Here is a 25329-nt window from a genome sequence, read left to right as displayed (position 1 = left end):
TACATAATGCTAAATTCAATTATCGAAAAAGTTTACAATAACATTTTTGACGTATATAAAAATGATAACTACGAAGGAATGACTTGATTTTTGTATGTTTTATGATAAACTCAAATAGAAAGATGAACATTGTTCACTTTCATTTATTTAAAAATTATTTTCTACTAAAAATAATTTTTGAAGGATATAGTTTAAGTTTGAGATATAAAAATGATAACGACGAAGGAATGACTTGATTTTTGTATGTTTTATGATAAACTTAAATAGAAAGATGAAAATTGTTCACTTTCATTTATTTAAAAAAATTATTTTCTACTAAAAATAATTTTTGAAGTATATAGTTTAAGTTTGAGATATAATTTAAGTATTCATTTTTATACGCTTAGTTCTAAACAATTAAAATATAACAATACTACAGTTCATTATATATATATATATATATATATATATATATTGTTCCTCTTCTTCAGTCGGTCATGGTTGGTTCTCAATTCTACTTCTTGTAATGACTTGACTCACAAGTTGCGGTTGCTTCTGACTTGATCCCTAATAATTATTGCCGGGAAATGGATTCTACATCGCCGGAGTCAATCCTCCTCGAAGATTTCGGTCAGAAAGTAGATCTAACTCGTAGAATCCGAGAGGTTTTGTTGAATTATCCGGAGGGAACTACCGTACTTAAGGAGCTCATTCAAAACGCCGACGATGCCGGAGCTACCAAAGTTTGCCTCTGCCTTGACCGCCGAAATCACGGGACCGAGTCACTGCTCTCTGATAAGCTTGCACAGTGGCAAGGCCCTGCTCTTTTAGCTTACAACGATGCTGTTTTCTCTGAAGAGGATTTTATTAGTATTTCTAGGATTGGTGGCAGTGGCAAGCATGGCCAGGCCTGGAAAACCGGTCGCTTCGGGTAATTTCATATATTCAACATGTCCTCACTAGTTGGTTTTAATGTTAACTTTGGTAATTTGGTAACGGAGGCGTAATGTGTATACTTGAGTAAATGCCACTATGTCAAATTTTGGTGCTAGAGTGTTATCTCAAGTATTTTTGATATTAAAATTGCAAAATTCTACTTGAGATTCTGAGGGCTTGAACTAGATTACCGGTTTTGGAGTCTGGTCTGGTACTAGGCTGATTTTGTAAATTTGTGATTTTGTCTGTGTTTACTTTTGAGTTCAAATATTCGGAGGTCACATGGAAGCAATTCATGGAAGTGTAGAACAACTAAAATTAATAGGAACCTTTGTCAGAAAGAAGCTTGTAGTCAAAATTTTAAGTAGTAGTTATATACCTATCAAGGAGATTTAAGTTAGTGTAATTCTCTGAAGAAGGTGCAGACATATCAACTGCTATAATATAGAAAGTGTTTATTTTTCTTCAAAAGAACCTTTGATACTAAATATTGCTGTTCTTTTTTTCTTTTCTTTTCATTGAGGATTTCTGCAATAGCAATTAGTAATTCTGAAGAAGAGTCTTTCCCATTGTTTGATCTGAATTTCGAACATATTAATTCACAATGGGTACTTGTTACTGAATTTAAATGAAGAAAATTTTGCACCTTTTGCTTAAAAAGGGAATTAACTGAAAGGTCGAGGGAAAGTTGTACTGTTTCCCCCCTCAATCTTGTTAAGTTTCTGGCAAATGCAATCTTCTCATTTCTTTGAATTGGCGTTTTTTCTTTCAGGGTTGGCTTCAACTCGGTGTATCATCTAACTGATTTGCCATCATTTGTAAGTGGAAAGTACGTTGTACTGTTTGATCCCCAAGGTGTTTATCTTCCTAATGTCTCGGCATCAAATCCCGGAAAACGGATTGAGTATGTTAGTTCTTCAGCCATCTCACTGTACAAAGATCAGTTTTCTCCATATTGTGCTTTTGGTTGTGACATGAGAAGTCCTTTGCATGGAACTTTATTCCGTTTCCCTTTGAGAAATGCAGATCAGGCTTCTAGAAGTAAGCTCTCCAAGCAAGGCTACTTGGAGGATGATATCTCGTCAATGTTAGGACAACTTTATGAGGAAGGAGTTTTCTCACTACTTTTTCTTAAGAGTGTATTATCAATAGAGATATATGAATGGGATGTTGGTTTGGCCGAGCCACGGAAGACATATTCCTGCTCTGTGAACTCCGACAACAGTGATACCATTTGGCATCGTCAAGCACTTCTGAGACAATCTAAATTGACTGATTCAAATGATTCTTTCGTGGATACCTTTTCATTGGAATTCTTGAGCGAGGCGGTCAATGGGAGTCATCCTCAGAAGAGAACTGATAGGTTTTATATAGTACAAAGATTGTCTTCACCGTCTAGCAGGATAGGTGCTTTTGCGGCGAAAGCATCAAAGGACTTCGATATTCACCTTCTTCCTTGGGCATCGGTTGCTGCTTGCGTATCAGATAATTCAACCAAGGTAATGTTGTTTCTCCCTTCCAGTTATTTTACAATTTACAACTCAACCAATCAGGTAAATAGGTGAAGGCATGCTTTACGGAGGAGGAGGAATCTCAATATTTGTTGAAGTGTCTGGCCATGATAGGAGGTGGACGATTAGGATAAAAGGGTAGTAGATAGTCAATTATTAGTCTTGTGTTTTCGTACTCGTAGATTTCTATTTCTATTTGTTGTTCCTTCAGCCTTGCTTATTGTATTTTTGTGTTGTTCTTCATGCTTGTTGTTGTTATAGTCTTTTTATTTGTTGTTGCTGCATGCTGTTTCCTTTGATTCGGTTATCGTATTAGCTGTTGTTATTACTATTCCCTTCCCTACTTCTATACCTCTGTATTTCCTTCCCATATTTGTTTGGTATGTGTCACATGAACCAAGGGTCTATTGGAAACAATCTTTCTAGTTTCAAAAGGTAGGGGCAAGACTACATGTACCACCCTCCCTAGACCCACTTGTGAGAAATGTGAGTTAGGCCCCGCTTGTGGAATTACAATAGATATGCTGTTGTTGAAGAAGTGTGAATATTTTTTATTTAAAAGTTTAAGCATATTGTGTCTCGACATGCCGGCTCACGTGTTGATTTGATTCTTTTTCATTGGCCAAACACGTGGGATTTTGTTATTTTCTTGCTTGGGTGGCGGTGAAATTTGGTCTGGAACCTCTGCCTACTTTTATAGCATGTTAAAAACTAGTTCTTGGCCTAAATCAACTCCAAAAGCTAGTTTAAGATGTGAGGGTTACCCATGCAATATAAAGAGACCACCCATCTCTTAACCAACCGATGTTGGTCTCTTTTACAACCCCTCGCCTGCCTAGGATTGGACGTATAATACGGGGTCTAAACATTGAGAAACCAAGAATTGGGATGAGTCCTACTTTGCTACCATGTTAAAGTGTGTCAGTTTTTATGCTGTTAGAGGGATAACACATTTTAATTATTTAATTATATTATGTCTCGACAGTTGAGAAGTCTCACATTAGTTGGTCAAGGGATGTGCGGTATTCTCATATGGGTTGAGCAATCTTCACCTCTTGAGCTAGCTTTTCGTATTGAGTTAAGAATCAAGATTTGTGCCTTAAATATGATATTAGAGTAGGCGAGGATTCTAGGTTCAAATCTTACCGCGATCCAGATTAAGAAAGAATCTCCATATCACCCATGAAGAAGTATTAGGCCAGGACATGAGAGGCATGTTGAGAATATACTCAAGTAAATAGAATTGTGCTCTTTCTAACAACTTAAGCTTTTAGATGAGATGGTCACACAACTCAATAATATCATTGAGTATTAACGATACAATCAAGATGAATTATTGTCATTGTATCCCACATTTGGTATAGTGTGGATAATTTTGAAAACTTATGCTTACCTGCTAGCAATAGATCTCGTGATAAAAGTGTCTTTAGAAAATGTATTAGATAACATAGTTTAAGTTTACATAAAATGATTTATATTTTTACTTAACAATTAAGTATAGCCTGTATTGAACATACCAGTTAAAAAAAAATATGTGTAGTAGTTATCTACATTAACTAAGGTTTTGATGCCCAAAAAACGTGTGGTTGTGATACAAAAATAATTTCATAAAGAAAAAGCAAGATATCAAATAAAGCCGATATGAAAAGACAATTGCTAACAAAACAACTATGTTAGGAAAGAAGAAAGGAGAGAAATGAAAAATGGCTTAGTGGTAAGTGGCTTTGGAGGTTCGGGGTGGAAGTACATGCTTTGTGAAGGGAGGTGATAACGGATAAATATGGGATTACATAAGGAGGTTGAAGCACTAGGGATATCACCTTGCCTATCATGAAGGGATGATACTATTTTTGGGATACAACTCATTCTAGGTTAGAGATGGAAGGAGAGTTTGTTTTTGGGAACATGATTGGCGTGGGGACGTTTTATTAGATGATGAATTCCAATGCTGGTATAGATTGTTTTGCCAAAGAGACTTGCCAAGCCAACAAATTAAGGGTACACAAGGTAAAGAGATTTTTAGGAATTGAGATCTAGAAGGGAATTCAAGATTGGGAAGTAACTGAGTTTCAAAGATTGTCACCCTTTCTTCATAGGCTAGTCAATCTGGTTGATAATCCCGATGCTTGGTGTTGGGGCTCGAAAAATAATGGGGCTTTCTCAAAATATAATGGAATGTTCTCTGAAGTCCTTTTATGAGAAGTTTTTGGTTAGGGGAGGAACTGAATTTCCTTGTAATGCAATATGGATTCGAAGGGTACCGAGGAAGGTGTGCCTTTTCACTTGGCTAGATTCTAGAGGGGAATCTTGACAAAGGAAAATTTTAGAACACGGAAGGTTGTATGTGTCAGTTGGTGTTACATGTGTAAAGAGACGGGCAAGGACGTGGATCATCTTCTTCTACTTTGCGGGACAACATGAAAGCATGGTAGGATATGTTTAAGGTGGTTTGACACTTCATGGGCAATACCAAATTCTTTGATAGATTTGATGTTAAGTTGGGGTGTTGGCTAATCAAGAACTCATATGTTCAAAAGATGCATGTTGTGGAGATGAGGAAGTTGAGATGGATATGTGGGCATATTTGGATCGACAAAGTTAGGAGTGAGGTTATTTAGGAGAAGATGAGAGTAGCCCTCGTAGCGGACAAGATGAGGGAAGTGAAACTAAGATAGTTTGGTCATGCGAAGAGGAGGTGGTGGCCCTTGTAGCGGACAAGATGAGGAAAGTGAGACCGAGAAGGTTTGGGCATGTCAAGAAGAGGTGCACTGATGCCAGTGAGAAGGTACGAGAGGTTAGTTGTAGAGGGTACGAAGAGGTTTAGAGATATAGACCGAAAAAGTACTGTGGAGAGGTAATTAGATGATATGACACAACATCATATTACCGAGGACATGAACCTATATAGAAAGAAGTGGAGGTTGCGTATTAGGGTAGGAGGTTAATAAGGATGGAGTGTTCTCTTTCCTTTGTTCCTTTCTTATATCCGTCACTTACACCACTTGTCATATTTATTGTTATGCTTTCTTCATTGTTTTCTTCCTCTTTTACTTGAGTTTGATGCCCTTGAGCTTAGTGTCTTTCGGAAACCGCCTCTCTAGGTAGTGGTAAGATTCGTGTACACCCTACCCTCCCCTGACCCCACTTAGTGAGATTTTTTGTGAAACTAGTGTGGGATTTCACTGGGTATGGGTATGTTGTTGTTGTTGATGTTAAGTTGGAAGAAAGGGAGAAGGAGAACAATACGAAGGGCTTGGATTGTGGTTCCACTTGTTTTGATTTAGGTAGTTGGGAGAGACAGAAATCAGAGCTTTTGAAGGTGTGGAGTCAAGTTTCTCTCAGTTGAGAAGTAGTGTCTGTTCCCTTATTTGCTTTTGGTGTAAACAGAAAGTTCCTTGCTGTATAGATGATTGGATGGAGTTTTTGGAGAATTATATCATGTAGATTCTTTACCTGTTTGTATACCCCGTGTATATACGATCAATTTGTCCATGTATATGGATGAACCACATTTACTTGATCAACAAAATGAAATAAAAAATACCCCATTAGTACATCTTTCGTATGTAAAAATCATAACACTTAGAGGAGGTTACATGCCCTCCTTGATCCAATTCTCTCCTTCAAAATCCACATCAAACTATTGACTATGTTTTAAATTCCTGTATCATTACGATGTACTAAATTCAATTCAACTCACCATCGGAAGTTTTGAATGCTATGCACAATGTTATTTGTGTTATTTCATGAAGTGGTTGAAACAATTTGGGATATGTTAAAGGGCCGTGTGCCAGGTAAAAATGAAATAGAGGCACATAACAGTTTAGGATAAGGTTAAGTGTCATTGCAAATGAAGTAGAGGAAGTACTTGGTAGAATTTCTTCTTACTTCTGCCAGTACTCAGACCACACCTTTGCTACTCTTGTGGTTGGACAACACAATAGGCTGTCTCCCAACAAATCTCTCCTATTTCTCTAATACCCACCAACCCCCAACCCCCAACCCCCTTGTGCTTGTTAATAAAAAAAAAAACAGATTGAGAGAAAAAAGGAAAACAAATGCGGATCATCTAATCTGCCTATCCCTTCTTTTCATTTTGGTAATACATTTTTGTGGGATGTGCTTCCGGCGCCTATAATTGATGCGTCATATGTTTCAAATTGCTCATTTTATGGTATCCTTGTGGGTTCATGACACCACTGATTGGCTCTTGTGCTTAACTTTGGGCTTGTAACCTAAATTGTTGGTGCTACTAAAGTACGTAGGCATCAGTGCTTATTGGTATGGGTTTAGTCCTCTTTGGTGTTCCATATGTGTCATCTTCTCTGTTTTTAAGGTAGAACAACCAAAAGTTATCCCATCTAATTGATTGAGGATGGGAATCACATTGATGAACCAACTTATACATCTAAGTATGTTAGGAATTAGCTGTTCCCTTTTTTTTCCCCACTTGTTTGCTTCTTTTATATAGCCAGATTTTATGAGTTGTATATACCTGTTGTATCACTTGAAATGAAATAACTTTATGGCTTCAGAATTTAAGGGGACTCTGGACTTCTATGCTTCCTTTCTGACCCCACTCTTCTCCTTCTCCCGTCAAGAATTATTTAATTGAAAGGAGGGCTTCTCTATTAGTTAGTTTCGGTTCTTACTCATCTGATATATCTGTCGTTGTATATTTTCATTTTTCAGGATGATGCACTTAAGCAAGGTCAGGCTTTCTGTTTCTTGCCTTTACCTGTCAAAACTGGATTAAGTGCACAAATTAATGGATTCTTTGAGGTTTCCTCCAATCGTCGAGGCATTTGGTATGGATCTGATATGGACAGATCTGGAAGAATTCGTTCGCTCTGGAATAGGCTTCTCTTAGAAGATGTTGTAGCTCCTAGTTATGCTCAATTACTGCTGGGTGTGAAACGGATGCTTGGTCCTACTGAGACTTACTATTCTTTATGGCCGACTGGTTCATTTGAAGAGCCATGGAATATTTTAGTTGAACAGATCTACCAGAACATCATTGATTTCCCTGTTTTCTATTCCAATGTCAACAGTGGAAACTGGGTTTCAGCAAGAGAAGCTTTTCTTCATGATAGCAAGTTGTCAAAAAGCAAAGAGTTTGGTGATGCGCTTGTCCAGCTAGGCATGCCTGTTGTTTGTTTGCCAAATGGATTATTTAATATGCTTGTGACTTGTGTTTCTGGTATTAAATGGAAAATAGTAACACCGGATTCAGTTCGTCATTATCTTAGGCAAAGCAAGTTTGCTAGTGCAATAGACAGATCTTACAGGCTTATGCTGTTGGAGTATTGCCTTGAGGACCTTGTTGATACTGATGTTGGCAAACATACATTTGGTTTGCCTTTACTTCCTTTAGCAAATGGGGACTTTGGTTTGCTGTCTGAACCTACAAATGGAATATCTTATTTTATATGCAGCGATTTGGAATACGCACTTCTTCATAACCTTTCTGATAGAGTAATCGACAAGAAAATCCCTTGCAATATATTGGACAGACTGACCGCTGTTGCGAAGGCATCTGGTGCAAACCTTAGTTTTTTCAGTGTTCCCAAGCTCCTTCAAGTAATGCCCAAATTTTTCCCTGCTGCATGGAAATATAAAACTAAAGTTCTTTGGGACCCTGGGTCGTGTTCTACTCCAACAGTATCATGGTTTGCGCTCTTCTGGCGTTATCTCAGAGATAAATGTGCAGAGTTAAGTTTCTTTGGTGATTGGCCTATCTTACCATCAACTTCGGGGCATTTGTATAGACCCTCTAGGCACTTAAAATTGCTGAATGCAGAGAACTTATCTGATAAAATGCAACATGTTCTGATTAACATAGGATGCAAGATACTAGATCGCTGTCATGATATTCAACATCCAGACTTACCTAACTATGTCTGTGATGCTGATGGTGCTGGCGTTCTGCAGTCTATCTTTGATGTTGTCTCTTCTAGTGAGAGAACGGAAGATTTTCTTGAACATCTGGTAGTGGAAGAAAGAGATGAGCTTCGTGGATTTCTTCTGGACCCGAGGTGGTATATTGGCAATTGTATGGATGTGTCCAACTTATGCAATTGCAAAAGGTTGCCCGTTTATCGAGTTTATGGGGTAGAGCACTCTGGAAGTGTTAAGTTCTCTGATTTAGTAAACCCTCAAAAATACTTGCCACCTTCGGATTGTTCTGCATCTCTCCTTTCTGCTGAGTTCATTATTAGTTATTCAAATACCGAAGAAGAGGTGCTAAGTAGATATCTTGGTATTGAACGAATGAGAAAGGCTGACTTCTACAAGAAGCACGTCTTAAATAGGGTCAATTTGCTGGACCCTGACCTTCGTGACAACATCATGATTATGATTTTGAGAGAGCTACCTCATCTTTGTGTTGAGGATGCACATTTTAAAGAAAATCTGAGAAACTTGGACTTCATCCCTACGTCTAATGGCTCCATGAGAAGTCCTTCGGTGCTGTATGATCCTAGAAATGAGGAATTATATGCTTTATTGGAAGATTGTGATAGTTTTCCTTATGGTGCTTTCCAAGAATTTGGTATTTTAGACATATTACAAGGTTTGGGTCTCAGGACAACTGTGTCCACTGAGACAGTGATACAAAGTGCTCGAAGGGTGGAAAAATTGATGCATACTGATCCAGAAACTGCTCATTCTAGAGGTGAAGTGCTTCTTTCATATTTGGAAGTGAATGCATCAAAGTGGTTACCGGATCCAACCAAGGATGATCATGGAACCATGAATAGAATGTTCTCGAGAGCTACAAATGCATTTAAACCTCGTCATGTTAAATCTGACTTAGAGAAGTTCTGGAGTGATCTTCGGTTAGTATGCTGGTGCCCGGTTCTTGTTTCTTCGCCATATCAATCTCTACCATGGCCTGCTGTCTCATCCATGGTTGCTCCTCCTAAACTTGTGAGATTGTACTCTGACTTGTGGCTGGTCTCTGCTAGCATGCGCATACTGGATGGACAATGTTCTTCTTCAGCTTTATCTAATCAATTAGGTTGGTCTTCTCCACCTGCAGGAAGTGTAATTGCTGCACAGCTTCTTGAGCTTGGGAAAAATAGTGAAATTGTTACTGATCCAATGCTAAGGAAGGAATTAGCCTTAGCAATGCCAAGGATATATTCTATATTGATGAACATGCTTGCTTCAGATGAAATTGACATTGTCAAAGCTGTTTTGGAGGGCTGTCGCTGGATTTGGGTTGGAGATGGATTTGCAACTGCTGATGAGGTTGTCCTCAATGGTCCTCTACACTTGGCTCCTTATATTCGTGTTATACCTGTGGATTTGGCAGTTTTCAAAGAACTATTTGTGGAGCTGGGCATCCGACAGTTCTTGTGTCCTAATGATTATGCTAATATATTAAGTCGAATGGCAATTAAGAAAGGTTCCCTTCCTTTGGATACTCAGGAAATCAGGGCTGCTATATTAATTGCGCAACATCTTTCTGAAGTTCAGTTTTCTGAAAATCCAGTTAAGATCTACCTACCTGATGTGTCATGTCGATTGCTTTTTGCTACTGATTTGGTGTTCAATGATGCTCCCTGGTTACTTGATTCAGAAGATCCCAGTTCCTCATTCGGTAGTTCATCTAATATGGCTTTTAATGCAAGTCAAACTGTCCATAGATTTGTGCATGGGAACATTTCTAATGATGTCGCTGAGAAACTTGGAGTACGCTCACTTCGAAGGATGTTGCTTGCAGAAAGTTCTGATTCCATGAACCTGAGCTTGTCTGGTGCTGCTGAAGCATTTGGGCAGCATGAGGCATTAACAACCAGGCTTAAACATATACTTGAAATGTATGCAGATGGACCTGGGACTCTGTTTGAGCTGGTACAAAATGCAGAGGATGCTAATGCTTCTAAGGTGTTTTTTTTATTGGATAAAACTCAATATGGGACTTCATCTGTTCTCTCTCCTGAAATGGCGGATTGGCAGGGACCTGCTTTGTACTGTTTCAACGACTCTGTTTTTACTCCCCAGGATTTGTATGCAATCTCTCGTATAGGTCAAGAGACCAAACTAGAGAAACCATTTGCCATTGGAAGATTTGGGCTGGGCTTTAATTGTGTTTATCACTTCACGGATATTCCAACTTTTGTTTCGGGAGAAAATATTGTTATGTTTGACCCACATGCCTGCAATTTACCGGGTATATCTCCTTCGCATCCTGGACTAAGGATCAAATTCGCTGGGAGAAGAATATTAGAACAGTTTCCTGATCAATTTTCTCCATTTCTGCATTTCGGGTGTGATCTGCAGCATTCTTTCCCAGGTACCCTCTTCCGTTTCCCCCTTAGGAGTGCAAATGTTGCTTCTAGAAGCCAAATAAAGAAAGACGGGTACACACCTGATGATGTCCTAGCTCTATTTCATTCCTTTTCGGAGGTTGTTTCTGAGACGTTGCTTTTCCTGCGGAATGTGAAAAGTATTTCGATTTTTGTCAAAGAAGGTGCTAACAGTGAAATGCAAGTGCTACATTGTGTTGACAAGCAAAATGTAGGTGATCCCGAGGATGAAAGTAATCCAAATCATCAGGTCTTCAGTCTTATGTACGGGAAGCAGCATGACAAAACTAATAAAGTTCAGTTCCTTAACCAATTATGTAAGTCTGTGAATGTAGACTTGCCATGGAAGTGTCATAAGATTATGTTGTCTGAGAAGAGCACTTCTGGTGGTCGTGCACATTTGTGGTTAACAAGTGAGTGCTTAGGATTCTTTCGAGGTAAGAATAACCATGATAACCTTGATAATAAGTACCACAAAGCTATTCCTTGGGCATGTGTTGCTACTTGTTTACACACAATGAAAATTGAAAGCAATTTGGATGATGGTTTTGTTAAATCTGATCTCATTGCTCCTAAATTGCTAGACTTCCCAGCGGCATCGGCTGGTTCTATAGAGAATTTTGAGGGTCGTGCCTTCTGTTTTTTGCCACTGCCAGTGATTACTGGGCTTCCTGTGCATGTCAATGCATATTTTGAGTTATCATCTAACCGAAGAGATATATGGTTTGGTAATGACATGGCAGGGGGTGGGAAGAAACGCTCTGAGTGGAATATGTACCTACTTGAAGATGTTGTTGCTCCAGCTTATGGTTATTTACTTGAGAAAGTTGCTTCAGAAATTGGCCCATGTGATTCATTCTTTTCCTTTTGGCCAATCAAGATGGGATATGAACCATGGGCGTCAGTGGTGCGGAAACTCTATAACTTCATCTCAGATTCTGGTCTTAGAGTATTGTATACGAAAGCTAGAGGTGGACAATGGATCTCAACAAAGCAAGCAATTTTTCCAGATTTCGCTTTTGACAAGGCACAGGAACTTGTGGATGCATTATCAGATGCTGGGTTGCCATTGGCAACCATCCCTGAGGCTCTTGTGGAAAAATTTAAGGACATTTGCCCGGGAGTGCATTTTCTTACACCTCAACTGCTCCGTACTCTTTTGATTAGGAGGAATCGTGAATTTAGAGATAGAAATGCTATGATCTTAACCCTAGAATACTGCTTGCTTGATCTAAGAACTCCATTTCAATCTAGCACATACTTTGGCTTATCCTTGATACCTCTTTCCAATGGTTTATTTACAAAGTTTCAGAAGAGGGGGGAGGGTGATCGAATTTATATTGTTCAGGGTGACGGCTATGGTCTCCTCAAGGATTCTCTTCCCCACCAACTTGTAGACTCAGGGATCTCTGCTTTTCTCTATGACAAGTTATGTGAAGTAGCCCAAAGTGAAGACTTTAACATTACTTTCTTGACTTGCCCTTTGCTTGAGAGGCTTTTTGTGCAATTACTCCCAGCAGACTGGCAGCTGGCTAAACAGGTGAATTGGGTCCCTGGTTGTCAAGGACATCCTGATTTGGAATGGATGAGACTGCTGTGGAGCTATCTTAAGTCTTCTTGTGATGATCTCTCTTTGTTTTCGAAGTGGCCTATTTTGCCTGTTTTAAACAATCGTCTCCTGCAGCTAGTGGAAAATTCTAGTGTAATCAAAGATGGTGGATGGAGTGAAAATATGTCATCACTTTTGCTGCGTGTTGGATGCCTGACTTTGACGCGTGACGTCCCAATAGACCATCCCCAATTAATGCGTTATGTCCAGCCTCCCACGGCAAGTGGTATACTAAGTGCATTGTTGGCAGCTGCTGTGAAGATAGAAAAGATTGAGGGACTCTTTAGTAATGCATTGGAGGGAGAAATGCATGAACTTAGGAGTTATATTCTCCAGTCCAAGTGGTTCTGTGAAGATGCTCTGAATAGCAGTCAGATGATTATCATCAAAGAGATTCCTATGTTTGAATCATTCAAGAGCAGAAAAATGGTATCTTTGAGTAGGTCAGCTAAATGGCTAAAACCAAATGGTGTACATGAAGAATTGTTGAATGATGATTTCTTGAGAATCGAATCAGATAAGGAAAGGATCATTTTGAATAAATACTTAGAAGTTGCAGAACCTACAAAGGCGGACTTCATCAAACATTATGTAATCACTCACATGCCGGAGTTTATTTCTCAAGATGGATTACTCTCATCCATCTTCCAAGATATCAAATATTTGATGGAAGAGGATGACTCCTTCAAAGAAGCAATCTCCAATGCGTCTTTTGTTTCAACTCGTGATGGTTCCTGGAAAGAGCCTATCAGGTGTGTTTATTTATCCATTTAGTAAACTAGCTTATGTCATGCGTGAATGACTTAATCCTCGACGATCTCAAATAGTTGTTTTTTCACTCAGTCAAATTAGTTCTGCTTAGAAGTTATGCACAAGTATAATGCTACTAATTGTAAAACAATGTAAAGGTGAAGTTATCTGTATATTTTTTCTAATGGGTCACCAAATGATGCAGGAAGTACACTATGGGTAGAACATTTATTTCCCAGGGCTAGGTTGTAGATCATATTTCACAAATATAAACTGAATGAGGAGTCATTTTCTTACGAGAAGTGTGAAGAAGTCCCTGATCGATGGTTAACTTGATGGGTGGTCCACTTATATGGTCTTGGGATATCCTCTTCTCATGAGCTAAGCTTTCGGATTTAAGTTAGACCCAAGATCCATTTCTTTAAAATGTTGTTCATGCACCAGATCTTAAGCCCCGGGCATGAGGGAGGGTGTGAAGGAGTCCCACAACGGTGGTTAATGGGAGGGTGGTCTCCTATATGGTCCTGGACATTTCTTTCCTCATGAGCTAACTTTTGAGTTTGAGTTGGGCGCAAGATCCATTTCTTTACCAGAAGTGATAATCGGTAGCATTATTGTAGTTATATTTGATATAAAATTATTGGTACATGCTCGGTCCTTTTTGGTTTTGCTACATCAGTTTTTCTTTTTTAAAATCGACATGCTAAAAAACATAGCTCTAATAAAATCAGCGTAAGCTTGACATTTTCTGGGCCAACACACAGTCTTTCTCCTATTCGACCTCTGCTTTTAAGTTTTAACCGTATATATTTTGTATGGTGTATCTATGTGATCTACATACAATAACTCTCGTGTGTGTGTGTGTGTGTGTATGTATATATATATCTATAACATGTGGAGTATGTTCTTACATGTATGATTGTGGAATCTCTGTATTGTTACTGTAGGCTTTATGATCCTCGTATCCCAGAACTTAATATATTGTTGCATGGAGGTGCCTTCTTTCCATGTGAAAAGTTCTCTAGTCCGGAGTTACTTGAGATTTTGGTTAACCTTGGGCTTCGGCAATCTTTAAGCTTTACTGGTTTGCTTGATTGTGCCACATCTGTGGAATTGTTGCATAATTCCGAAGAGTTAGAAGTGGTGAAGAATGGTAGCAGGTTGCTTCACTTGTTGGACACTGTGGCGTCAAAGCTGTCAGCACTAGACGGGGACTCTAGTACTGGATATGAAACTTCTGAGGGGTCAGGTCTTAGTGTTTGCATTGAAGGAGCTGTTGATGTTACTGACAACCTGTCAGGAATTATTTCATTTCTCAGCAACTGGATCGACGATATGACTGGAGAAGAATTTTGGTCAGCACTGAGATCCATCAGTTGGTGTCCTGTACTTGTAGAACCGCCTATCAGAGGATTGCCGTGGTTAGCCTCAGGTAGAAAAATTGCAATGCCAATTAATGTTCGGCCCAGGTCACAGATGTGGATGATTTCATCGAAGATGCATATCCTGGATGGTGAATGTTCCGAGCATCTGCAACATAAACTTGGTTGGATGGATCGCGCAAGTATAGCGACTCTGTCTGAACAATTGCTTGGACTACCTAAATTCTATGCGGAGGCAAATGAAAGCCCAGATGTAGCACCTAATCTGGATTCAGTTTTGCAGGAGCAGGTGCTCTTAATTTATTCGCAGTTGCAAGAATTTATTGGTATGGATGACTTCGAGGTTCTCAAGTCTACCTTAGATGGTGCTCGGTGGGTTTGGATAGGAGATGATTTTGTTTCTCCTGCTGTACTTGCTTTTGACTCTCCTGTGAAATTCAGCCCCTACTTGTATGTTGTACCGTCTGAGTTAACGGATTTCAGAGATTTGCTTGTGGAGTTGGGCGTTAGACTCAGTTTTGATGTTTTTGATTACTTCCATGTTTTACAAAGGTTGCAAAATGATGTGAAAGGATTCCCCCTTTCTGCCGATCAACTGAGTTTTGTCAATCACGTGCTAGAAGCAATTGCAGATTGCAACATGGATAGCTTAATATTTGAGTCTTCTGGTACTCCTTTATTACTTCCTGATTCTTCTGGAGTTCTTACGAGTGCTGGTAATCTTGTTTATAATGATGCTCCTTGGATGGAGAGCAATACCGTTGGTGGAAAGCGTCTTGTTCATCCATCTATAAGCCAGAATCTTGCGGACAGATTGGGTATTCAATCACTTCGAAGTGTGTCATTAGTCAGTGAAGAGATGACAAAAGACTTTCCGTGCATGGATTACACAAAAATATGTGAACTTCTGGAGTTGTATGGAAAAACTGATTTCCTTTTGTACGACCTACTTGAGTTGGCAGACTGCTGCAAAGCAAAAAAGCTTCATCTGATTTTCGACAGACGGGATCATCGGTGTCAGTCCCTTCTGCAGCATAATCTAGGTAATGTAGTTTTCTGAACCTCCTACTGATTGGTTATTTAAGGCAGAAACATATGATTTTTGTGTGTTCTCGAGTTTGGAGCACCTTCCACGTGCTGTATGGCTGGCTTATTTTCTTTCCCTGCATGATTTTTGATTGTTAAAGTAAGTATATTGATTTAGCACCAAGTAACTGCTGTAAAAATTGACAAGGGCTGCATTACGACATATGTTATGAGCTGAGAAAGTCAACCATATCCTCAATGTCATTTGCAAGGGACATGTCGTGCCAAAAAAAGAAGAAGAAGAGAAGATATTCATACATATGTACTCAATGCCTAATTAGAGATTCTGATTTTCTTTTAAAAAATCTATTGTTACTTTCTTTCCAAAGGCCTGGAAAAAAATACTTTCTTTCCAAAGTGTCCACCAGATGAATAAAGGGATGTTATTCCAAGTGTTTATCTTGCCTTTCCCACTCTCACACCTTGCAGGTACTAGCACTTCAATAATTCTTCCATATTCCTTGGCATTGTCCATTTAACCCCTCTAATGTTTAGAAAGAAGTTCCATATCTGCAAAGTGAAGGTACAATGAAGAAATAGATGATTGACATCCTTTGTTTGTTGTCCGCAAAGCAAATACCTACTGCGTGTTGTATACCTACTGACATGCATCTTGTGCAACCGACCAATAAAAGCACCAGAGTTTTTAAAGGTTAATATTTTTTTTGGATGACTTTAGTGTATCTTCTCATTTAGAGGTAGATTGTTGAATGCATCTTACTGCACAATAGTAAAGTCTCGCCTCCTTCATCTTGTCCACCACGGGGGCCACACCCACCTTATCCAAAATATTCTCTTTCCTGACTCTTATCATTTCTAGTATGCCCACACATCTATCTAAATGTGCAAGTTTTTGACCGACCAATACTCCGCCAAAAACAATATACTAGTCTAACCGCCACTTTATAGAACTTACCTCTAAGTCTTGGTGACACATTCTTATCAACAAACGATACCGGGTGCAAGCCTCCATTTCAGCTGCCCACTCCAATACTGTGTGTAACATTCTCATTGATCTCATTATTACCCAGGATTACTGACCTAAGATACTTGAAACTTCCTCTCTTGGAGATAACCCGTTTACCAATCGTCACTTTTGCATCCACTTCATGAGTTGCGTCACTGAGCTTGTACCCTTTTATTACTATGTCTTAGTCCTGCAACTTAAACCCTTTAGACTCCGGGGTCCATCTCCAGATCTCAAGCTTATCGTAAACGTCCTGTGCATCGTAAATCAATATTATGTCATCGGCAAATAATATGGTACCTCCCCTTGAATATGCTGCATCAGTTCATCCCTCACCAAGGCAAAAAGCAAACAACCACAAACAATTGTATTTGAGCTTCTGTACAGTATCTATTTTTCCTTCAAAACATCTGCCATCCATTTCCTTCCTTATAACCCCAAATATACAAGCAGGCACTATAAATCCAAATCTTATTTAATAGCTTACTGATTTCCTGAAGTCCCCAGCAGTTTAGCACTTTGAATGAGTATGGCATAACAAATTGTACCTTGAATAAGTTGAAGAATAATGGTCAGCTCTGGTGAGTCACTGGACAATGCCAGAAAGAGGTGGCTGCAGCTTTCCACCTCTTTGTTTACACATAAAGCACCTTCTTCAGATTGTCATTCCCCTTCTCAGCAGATTGCTATGGATGAGGCAAGCTTTATGAGCAGTCAACCACATTAAAAAAAATTGTAAAGTGGCTTTGATTTCCACAACTAGTTCCATGTCCAATATGATAACCCACACTGTTGATCACTATTAAAAGACACTGCATTTAAATATTTTGTGAGCTTCCATTGTTTTTTGCACTCTGCATTACAGTTGAGCTGTGCTCCCTTAACATTGTTATTCTGATTAATTCTTTGTTACATTAATGTGGTTATGCAGTAGGAAGTAGAGTAGTTTTTTATGCGTTCAATTTATAAAAACCTTGGTATATCTGAAGGAAACAAATGAAAAGCCTATATGACTGCTACAAAGCAAAGAAATACTAAGTTCCATTGTAGATCTCAGAAGTGGCAAATATTCTTACTTCATAAAAAAAAAAAGTGGCAGACATCCAAGATAAGAGGATGAGTGAATAAAGTTTTTTCTTGCTCCATTTTATACGAAGAATTATTTTTAAGACCTATTATTATTGACAAACTAGTTTCCTAACCTTTTTCCATAAAAAGATTTCTTAGAAAAGGAAAGAAGTGTACCATAAGATAACTGCAAAAATACCTAGATTTTATATCATAAAAAATAATCTAAACAAAATAGTAACCTAGAAAATAACCCAAATCCTAATAACCTGCTTTTTAGGACTACTAAAGTACATCATGTCATCATGAACTTCTCCATTACTTGTACTATCTTCTAAAAACATTATTGCTCCGTTTCTATTTATGTGAACCGATTTGACTGGATATGTAGCTTAAGGAAATACACAATTTTCTTGAAACTTGTGGTTTTACACTTGCAATAACATTTGTGTGGCCATAAAAGCTTTCTATTATGTGTAAAAAGGTAATTTGAATTTAACTTGTTTTCATATTTAGAAAAGGGTCATTGTTTCCATATGGACTAATGAGGAGATCGGTTCACATAAATTGAAAGGGGTAGTAGCTTCTATTATCATCTTGCCCCCTTGGAATGCAGATTATGTAATTTACTAACACAGTGAGAACATAAACGAATAACCGACATCCAAAACGATTTCTGAAGTACTTTGTAATATGTACTTCTATAGCTTTTCTGAAGAATAACTTCTCTGCTGCCTCTCTTCCTACATTCTGTCTCTTGAAAGTAGCTATTGTAATATGTACTTCTATAGCTTTTCTGAAGAATAACTTCTCTGCTGCCTCTCTTCCTACATTCTGTCTCTTGAAAGTAGCTATTCTAGGTTTTTTGCTCTGTAGATTCCCTTGTCTTCATTCTAGAAACCTCTGATTTTGCAGGTGACTTTCAAGGGCCTGCATTAGTTGTCATCCTTGAAGGTGCTTACTTAAGTAGAGATGAAGTAGCTGGACTGCAGTTTCTTCCACCTTGGGGTCTCCGTGGTGATACCATAAACTATGGGCTGGGATTGCTTAGTTGTTTTTCAATAAGTGATTTTGTATCTGTTGTATCAGATGGCTTCTTGTACATGTTTGATCCTAAAGGTTTAGCACTCGCAATGCCTTCACATCGTGGACCAGCTGCGAAAATGTTCTCTCTAAGAGGTACATACTGCATTGTTGTTCTACTTAGTGCTTAATCATGCTTATATACTCCTGTGCCTAATGCTAATTATGCTGGACGAATGTGGAACTGTGGATAGATTTAGTTTTTACTGATACAATTTGGTACTGATCGGTAAATGCTAAATTTGATGGTCTAAAAATGTTATTCTAAATGATTATTAATGAAAAACTTGTCTAAAATAATTCGGTAAAAAGAAAAAAACAATTTAATTGAGCACTTGCTATTAGAAGTTACCATGTTAAAACAGAAAATATTAATGGTCGTATATTTACATGTAAATTTGGAACTTTGAGATAAATTTAGCATGATGATGACATGACCTGCCACTGCAAATTACATATGATCATAGGCAACGGGTTGTGCATTTTCTCCATTCCACTGTCTGTAATGATCTCATACTAACATTCTTTATAAATTTTGGGTTGTGTGCATATCCATATTATTTTATGCTTGTACATATATTTTACAGTATCTATGTACAAACTTAATTTGTTCTGACGAAAATATACTTTTCAAATGTGAAAAGTGGGTAAATGGGATAATAGGCCCTAACAACCTGCAAAAGTATGTAAAGACACTCGAATAATTTTTACAGGCTTCTTTTGCTATGATTTGTAGGAACTCATTCAGTATGTAATATAAATTACTATAAATTACTGACTTAAAGCACTGGAGAATTTCCAAAATGAATATCAAGTGATATAATCCACTAACTAATATATTCCTGTTGAAATTTGGTAAAAGGGTATCAGACCATAAAAGAAGGAAAGAAGATAGGTTCTTGAAGTTATTGTTTCTTTATGTTCCTTGATATGAATAGTAAAATTGATAACATGAAACTAAACTGTAATAAATTCATGCAATGGTCGAACTCACGCTTGGAAATGGTGTCAATATGTTATGAGGTCAGACCAAAGAACAAAAATTATAATTGATCTAAATTGTATTCATTGCCCTGTTATTAATAAAGTGATTGTGTTGGTAGATATGTCCAATTCCCATCTAGACAGACTCTTTTGGTTAGAGATATCTAGTTATCTACTATACAAGTGTTTAGACACAGCTTGAAACTATATATAATGCAAATTGTGAGATAGTGTTTGTATATCAATGCTTGTTTCACTATCTTGTCCATGTCTCAACATCAACTTGAAATAGGAAATTTAAAGTTGATAACCAACCTTGTTTGAAGAGTATTTCAAGCGAAATGATGGTTTTCACTCGCACTATTTCAACTTTTTCTCCAAGTGAAATTCATGTCCAAACACAAGTACTTTTTACCAACTTCAACTTCAACTTCAAATACTTAACGTTTCAACTTTATTTGAATATTGTCCAAATGGGGCCGTACACTGGCTGATGTGTTCCTACCTAAAAGTTCATGCTGCTGCCCAGAACTTTTGGTTCTGCTCGATCAACCATTATCATTACTGCATGTACTTTATGAGACTTTAAAGGTTTCAAGTTTTACATTTAACACTGTTAGGCATTGATGAGCAAGATTCTTGGCTTTGTTTAGGGACTAATTTGACTGAGCGATTCCGTGATCAGTTCAGTCCTTTGTTGATTGATCAAAATGTGCCGTGGTCATTGTCCAATTCTACTGTCATACGCATGCCATTTTCCCTGGAATGCATGAAAGATGGATCAGAGTTTGGCTTGAAGAAGATTTCAGTGATGCTGGATAAATTCTTAAATAATGCTTCTGCGACGATCTTGTTTTTGAAGTCAGTTTTGCAGGTAATGCTTCTCCATTTTGAAGTTGGATTTGTTGTACCTTAAATTTTTAAGTGGTGGCACGTTCTTTTATTTCCACTCCTTTACCTGCTAAATTTGAACAGTTACCAGAACATTGATTTTTTTTTCCGGATGAAGTATCCACCTATAGATCATTTCATGTGTGAATTCAATTAACATTCTCCTACCAAATAAAGAGGTGGCATGTTATCAACATACTTGTATAGTATAGTTAGTTGATAAATGCAACATAGATAACATATTATGTTGTACTTAATGAAAGTTGAGTTATAAAGTATTTAATGGGATATACACAAACACCACTTTTGGACTATTGGTTAACTGCGTATATTTATAAGATGAACTGTTGGTTGCTTGATTCTATTAAATTTTTTATTTCTTTTAGATCAATACAGTTGTTTTTTGTTGAGAAAAAGGCAAGTGTATTACAGATATCGCACCAAGAAACACCTGTCAAAAGCATTTACAAACTACATGAGTGCATCCGTTTCTATTCTTAAAGGGATTCTATAGCTCTATTAATTTCTTCAACATCATTAACACAAAACTGGTTACACCAAAAATAGAACTGCAAGAAATAATAGAGAAATATATTATTGAATTGTGTATCTATATTATTACGTTGACCCCTATTTATAAATATTATACGATAATCCTTTCTACATATGATATTATATACAAATCCTATTTCTATCCAAACAGGCAAACACTCCCCCTCAAGCTAATGCATACAAGTAATATATACGAGCTTGTTATAGATGTAACTAGTACGAGGACTAGGGAGAGGTTTGATGAAAATGTATGCAAGCTGATCACTCAACTTCACAGTTTTGTAAGAATATCTCCAAAGAATAATATTCTGTGACAAAATGACAGTCAATCTCATTGTGCTTAGTTCTCCCATGAAATACCGGATTCAATGAAATGTGAAGGACCACTTGGTTATATCACAAGTTCCATCTGACTAATTTCTCCAAATTTTAGTTCTCTGAGAAACTATTTAATCCAAACTAGCTCACAAGTTGCTACAACCATTGCTCGAGATTTTTCTTCTGCACTAGTTCGAGCAATCACACATTGCTTTTAATTCTCCAGGACACCAAATTACCTCCTAAAACACCATATCTGGATGTAGAATGTCTGTCAGAAGGTATCTCCTGCCCAATAAACATTTTTGTATCCAATGATTTGCTCATGCCCTCGATTCTTTAAGATTAGTCCTTTACTTGGAACTTACTTTATAAATTGCAAAATACAGACAATTGCATCCCAATGACTATCATAGAGAAAATTGATAAACTACTTATAAACTCACAAGAAAAGAAATGTTAGGTCTAGTCAGTGTGAGATAATTCAACTTACACAACCAGTCGTCTATATCTTCCAGGATCACTGAGTTGCTCTCCTGTCATGTCAGGATTTAAGCATTCGTATCCATAGGAGCGCCAATGGGTTTCCATCCCATCATTCATGCCTTTTCAAGAATGTCTTGAGGCGTACTTGCGTTGCGACATTATATCTGGAAAGAGCAACCTCAATATCTAAAAAATACTTCAGTCTGTTGAGATCTTTAGTCTGTAAATGCTAAAAGAGACGTTGCTTTAAAGTAACGATACCATCCTGTTCATCGTCGGTGATAACGGTACCATCAACATAAACCACCAAATAAATACATAGATTTGAAGAAGAATGCCAGTAGAACACCGAGTCATCACCCTCACTATAGTTCATGCCAAACTTCTGAAGTACTGTGCTGAATTTCCCAATCCAAGCTTGAGGAGATTGTTTCATGCTGCAAGGTGACCAACACAATCAACATACTAAGCTAGACTGTCCTTGAACAACAAAAGTAGGTGGTTCCTTCATAGAAAGTTCCTCCTCTACGTCACCACAGGGAAAATCATTCTTAATGTCCAACAGATATAAAGACCAATGACGGAAGATATAAAGACCAATGATGGACAAAAAGCATGGATAGAAAAGACAGAAATATGCTAGTTTAGCCATGAGAGAGCACATCACTATAGTCAAGGCGTATATCCCTTGGCAACAAGGCGAGCTTTAAACCGATCAACTTTGTTGTCTGGACCAACTTTGACTGCATAAACCAAACGACAACCAACAATACCTGAAGCTCTCAAGTATTACTCACATGTAAAGCATACATCTCGTAAATGATAGCTTGTCATATCTTGGATGAGAAAGTGCTACACTTGGACAAAGATGATACAAGGGCAAAATAGGTGATAACAAATGATTAATATTACGAGTGGACCATATACCCTTTTGAAGTGCAATCAGTTGATTGGGAGGAGTCAAGTTCTCCGTAGGTGCAGGGTCCGGTGCAGGTGTTAGTTTGGTATTCAGGAAGCATAGCACTGCGCTTAAATTTGGGAAAAGTGTGTTATATTCCTTCAAAAAGTCAAGAAATATCTTCTTGGGTTTGTTAGGTTTACAGCCTAAAGCATGATTTTCATGGTAGCCCATAGCATGAGCCAACTTCCTCACATTTTTGAGAACCTTATTCAAATTTATTATTCCTATGCTCTATTTTAGTTGTTAAGGCATCCTAAGTCAAATATTTTATGGTTACCTGCATTAGGTCTAGAATATGATTCTGTTTGCATGCTAGACAATTTTTTTTTTTTTAAGAACTGGTAAGTTGTATTCCTCAGATTAAGGGTGTGCTGGGAGACATCCAAGAAGTTATCAACCGAGAGCTATGAACCAAGAGTTAATTATAGAGAGCCTAAAAGATCTACCAATTGATCTGCATCCTCTACCTTTGCTTCTTTACACCAAAGTGAAAATTTACAATACAGTTCCACTTAAATTTTTGCAAGGTTCATTTTCAATTTTTTTTGCAAAGCATTGAATATATCCTCAAAACACCTCCCATTTCTTTTCTTCCACTGTCTACCAAATACATGATGGAACTGCTCTCCACAATCTCTCCGGGGACTTGCTACTCCATCTCCTGATCCAGCAGCTGAGAAGATCTGCTGTGTGTTCTTGCCTAGTCTAGTTGTTACCTATGAGGCTGAAGAAGAGTGACCACAGATGGACTGTCACTTCACAGTGCAGAAATAAGGACTGTTTGTCACCACAACCTCATTACAAAGGAAACATCTTGATGTCTATGAATGCCCCTCTTTGGTAGAACTTCATGAGTGAGGCAGAGTCACTATCAAGTGAACCACTTGATTTTGGATGGAAACAGATATTTCAACACCTTTGTCCATGGACTTGTTCAGCCTCCTGGTTTCCCCAAACTTCCAGTATACACTGTAACATAAAACCTCCCATCACTGCTATGTTTCCACTTGATTGCATCTGGGGCTGGGGAGGTACCTCTGAACTTATAAACTCCTTTCAAAAGACCAACCACCCTATCAATATCCCAGTCATTTAGATTCCTTCTGAAGCAAATAGTCCACCCTTTAGGAGTCCAAGAGTCTTCCCCAGTGGCTTCATGGTTGCTGCATGTGGAAAAAAATAGGGAACATAGTCTTCAAAGGGACTTGCCTATTCCAGGATTCCTTCCAGAACATATCTTTGTACCATCACCCACCTTATAGACAACATGTTTGCTAAGTCTACCTCATATATTCCTGATAGTCCTCCAAACCAAAACACTGTAAGGGCTGACCACTTCATTAGTGCACCATGGACTTGTCTGTCCTTATTTGTTCATGATCACCTCCTTCCACAATGCTTGGTCTTCATTAGGGCTGTTTATCGGATGGATAATTTCTCTTAACAGGTTGGCCTATCAGATGTCGGTTTTTTAATGTACTAATCCACTAGCCAACTGACAAGATATCGGTTGGTTCCGTTACAGATTGCTATTATCTGAAGATTATCAGACGGTGTATCGGATTGATAAGTATAAAATTTAACACACTATACAAATAATATTATTATCTACCAGATCTTAATAAATCTCACAGCCTCACATATAGTCTCGTCATTTATTTAAGTAGATTGTCACCTGACTGAAAGATTATGCGTAGAGTAAACAAGACCTGGCTGAAAGATTATGCATATAGTAAAAAAGACATTAAGAATCTCAATATTCATCCAAGCAACAAAAAAATCAAGTTATGCCATCTAAACAACTAAATAAGGTTAGTAGTCACCGATCAGTACTTAAAAAAACAGTTCTTTTGCAATATAATTCAGTAGCATATTTGTTCTTCTGCCTTGAAATTAAACAATCTCAAATCTCAAGTTAAAAAGATTATCCTTGAGAAGAACTTGCACATTGGAAGTGCTTCAAGTTGCACACTTGATAGATGATGTATCCATCATTCTGTTGGTTGATTTTTCCATTGCAATCATCTACAATAACAAATCAAACATAAAATTTTCATTAAACTGGTTCATTATAGGAAAATTAGCTTAAGAAGGACAATGTATGAGGAGAAATGATTAATGAATTTTTCTAATCAGGAGCAGTAATTACAACTTTCTTATTGATCTATTAGTGTAGAGGTTCTGCCTTTCTTTTTCTAGTTATATTAGCTTTCAACTATCTACTTTAATAGATGATGTGTTGACCAAAGTAGGAACTATAAATAGTTATCAAAAGCAGAACACAAGTTTTATCAATTTTCATAAAAATGCATCAAATTTAAATGGTAAGCCAAATGAAAATACATCAAGAAGCTTGGCTTAAAATCTGATATTATGACCAAAAAAAGATAAAAAGAAATCTTTAATTAAATTTGGAAAGACAAGCTTTATGTATAGTTTCATGAGGCAGGATTA

At 37.7% G+C, this 25329-nt stretch overlaps 1 protein-coding gene across 7 annotated transcripts in view; it reads left to right on the top strand.

Moving 5' to 3' along the window:
• Positions 1–451: 451 nt before the first annotated feature.
• The window catches only part of LOC101259792 (uncharacterized), a 47340-nt gene continuing 22462 nt past the window's right edge, over positions 452–25329 (top strand). For all 7 annotated transcript variants that reach the window (XR_011214461.1, XR_739342.3, XR_739341.4 and 4 more), the window contains exons 1-6: positions 452–910; positions 1688–2414; positions 7119–13099; positions 14045–15522; positions 18516–18779; positions 20321–20541. Coding sequence is in view for 1 of the 7 variants with exons in the window: in XM_010317254.3 (XP_010315556.2) it covers positions 567–910; positions 1688–2414; positions 7119–13099; positions 14045–15522; positions 18516–18779; positions 20321–20541 (9015 nt within the window). In the remaining 6 variants the exon portion in view is untranslated. The remainder of the gene's footprint in view (positions 911–1687; positions 2415–7118; positions 13100–14044; positions 15523–18515; positions 18780–20320; positions 20542–25329) is intronic.

Source organism: Solanum lycopersicum, chromosome 2, assembly GCF_036512215.1.
Source record: "Solanum lycopersicum chromosome 2, SLM_r2.1".
NCBI classification, from domain to species: Eukaryota; Viridiplantae; Streptophyta; class Magnoliopsida; order Solanales; family Solanaceae; genus Solanum; species Solanum lycopersicum.
The sequence above is the reverse complement of the archived record's forward strand: the minus strand, read 5'-3'. Positions and strand labels throughout refer to the sequence as shown.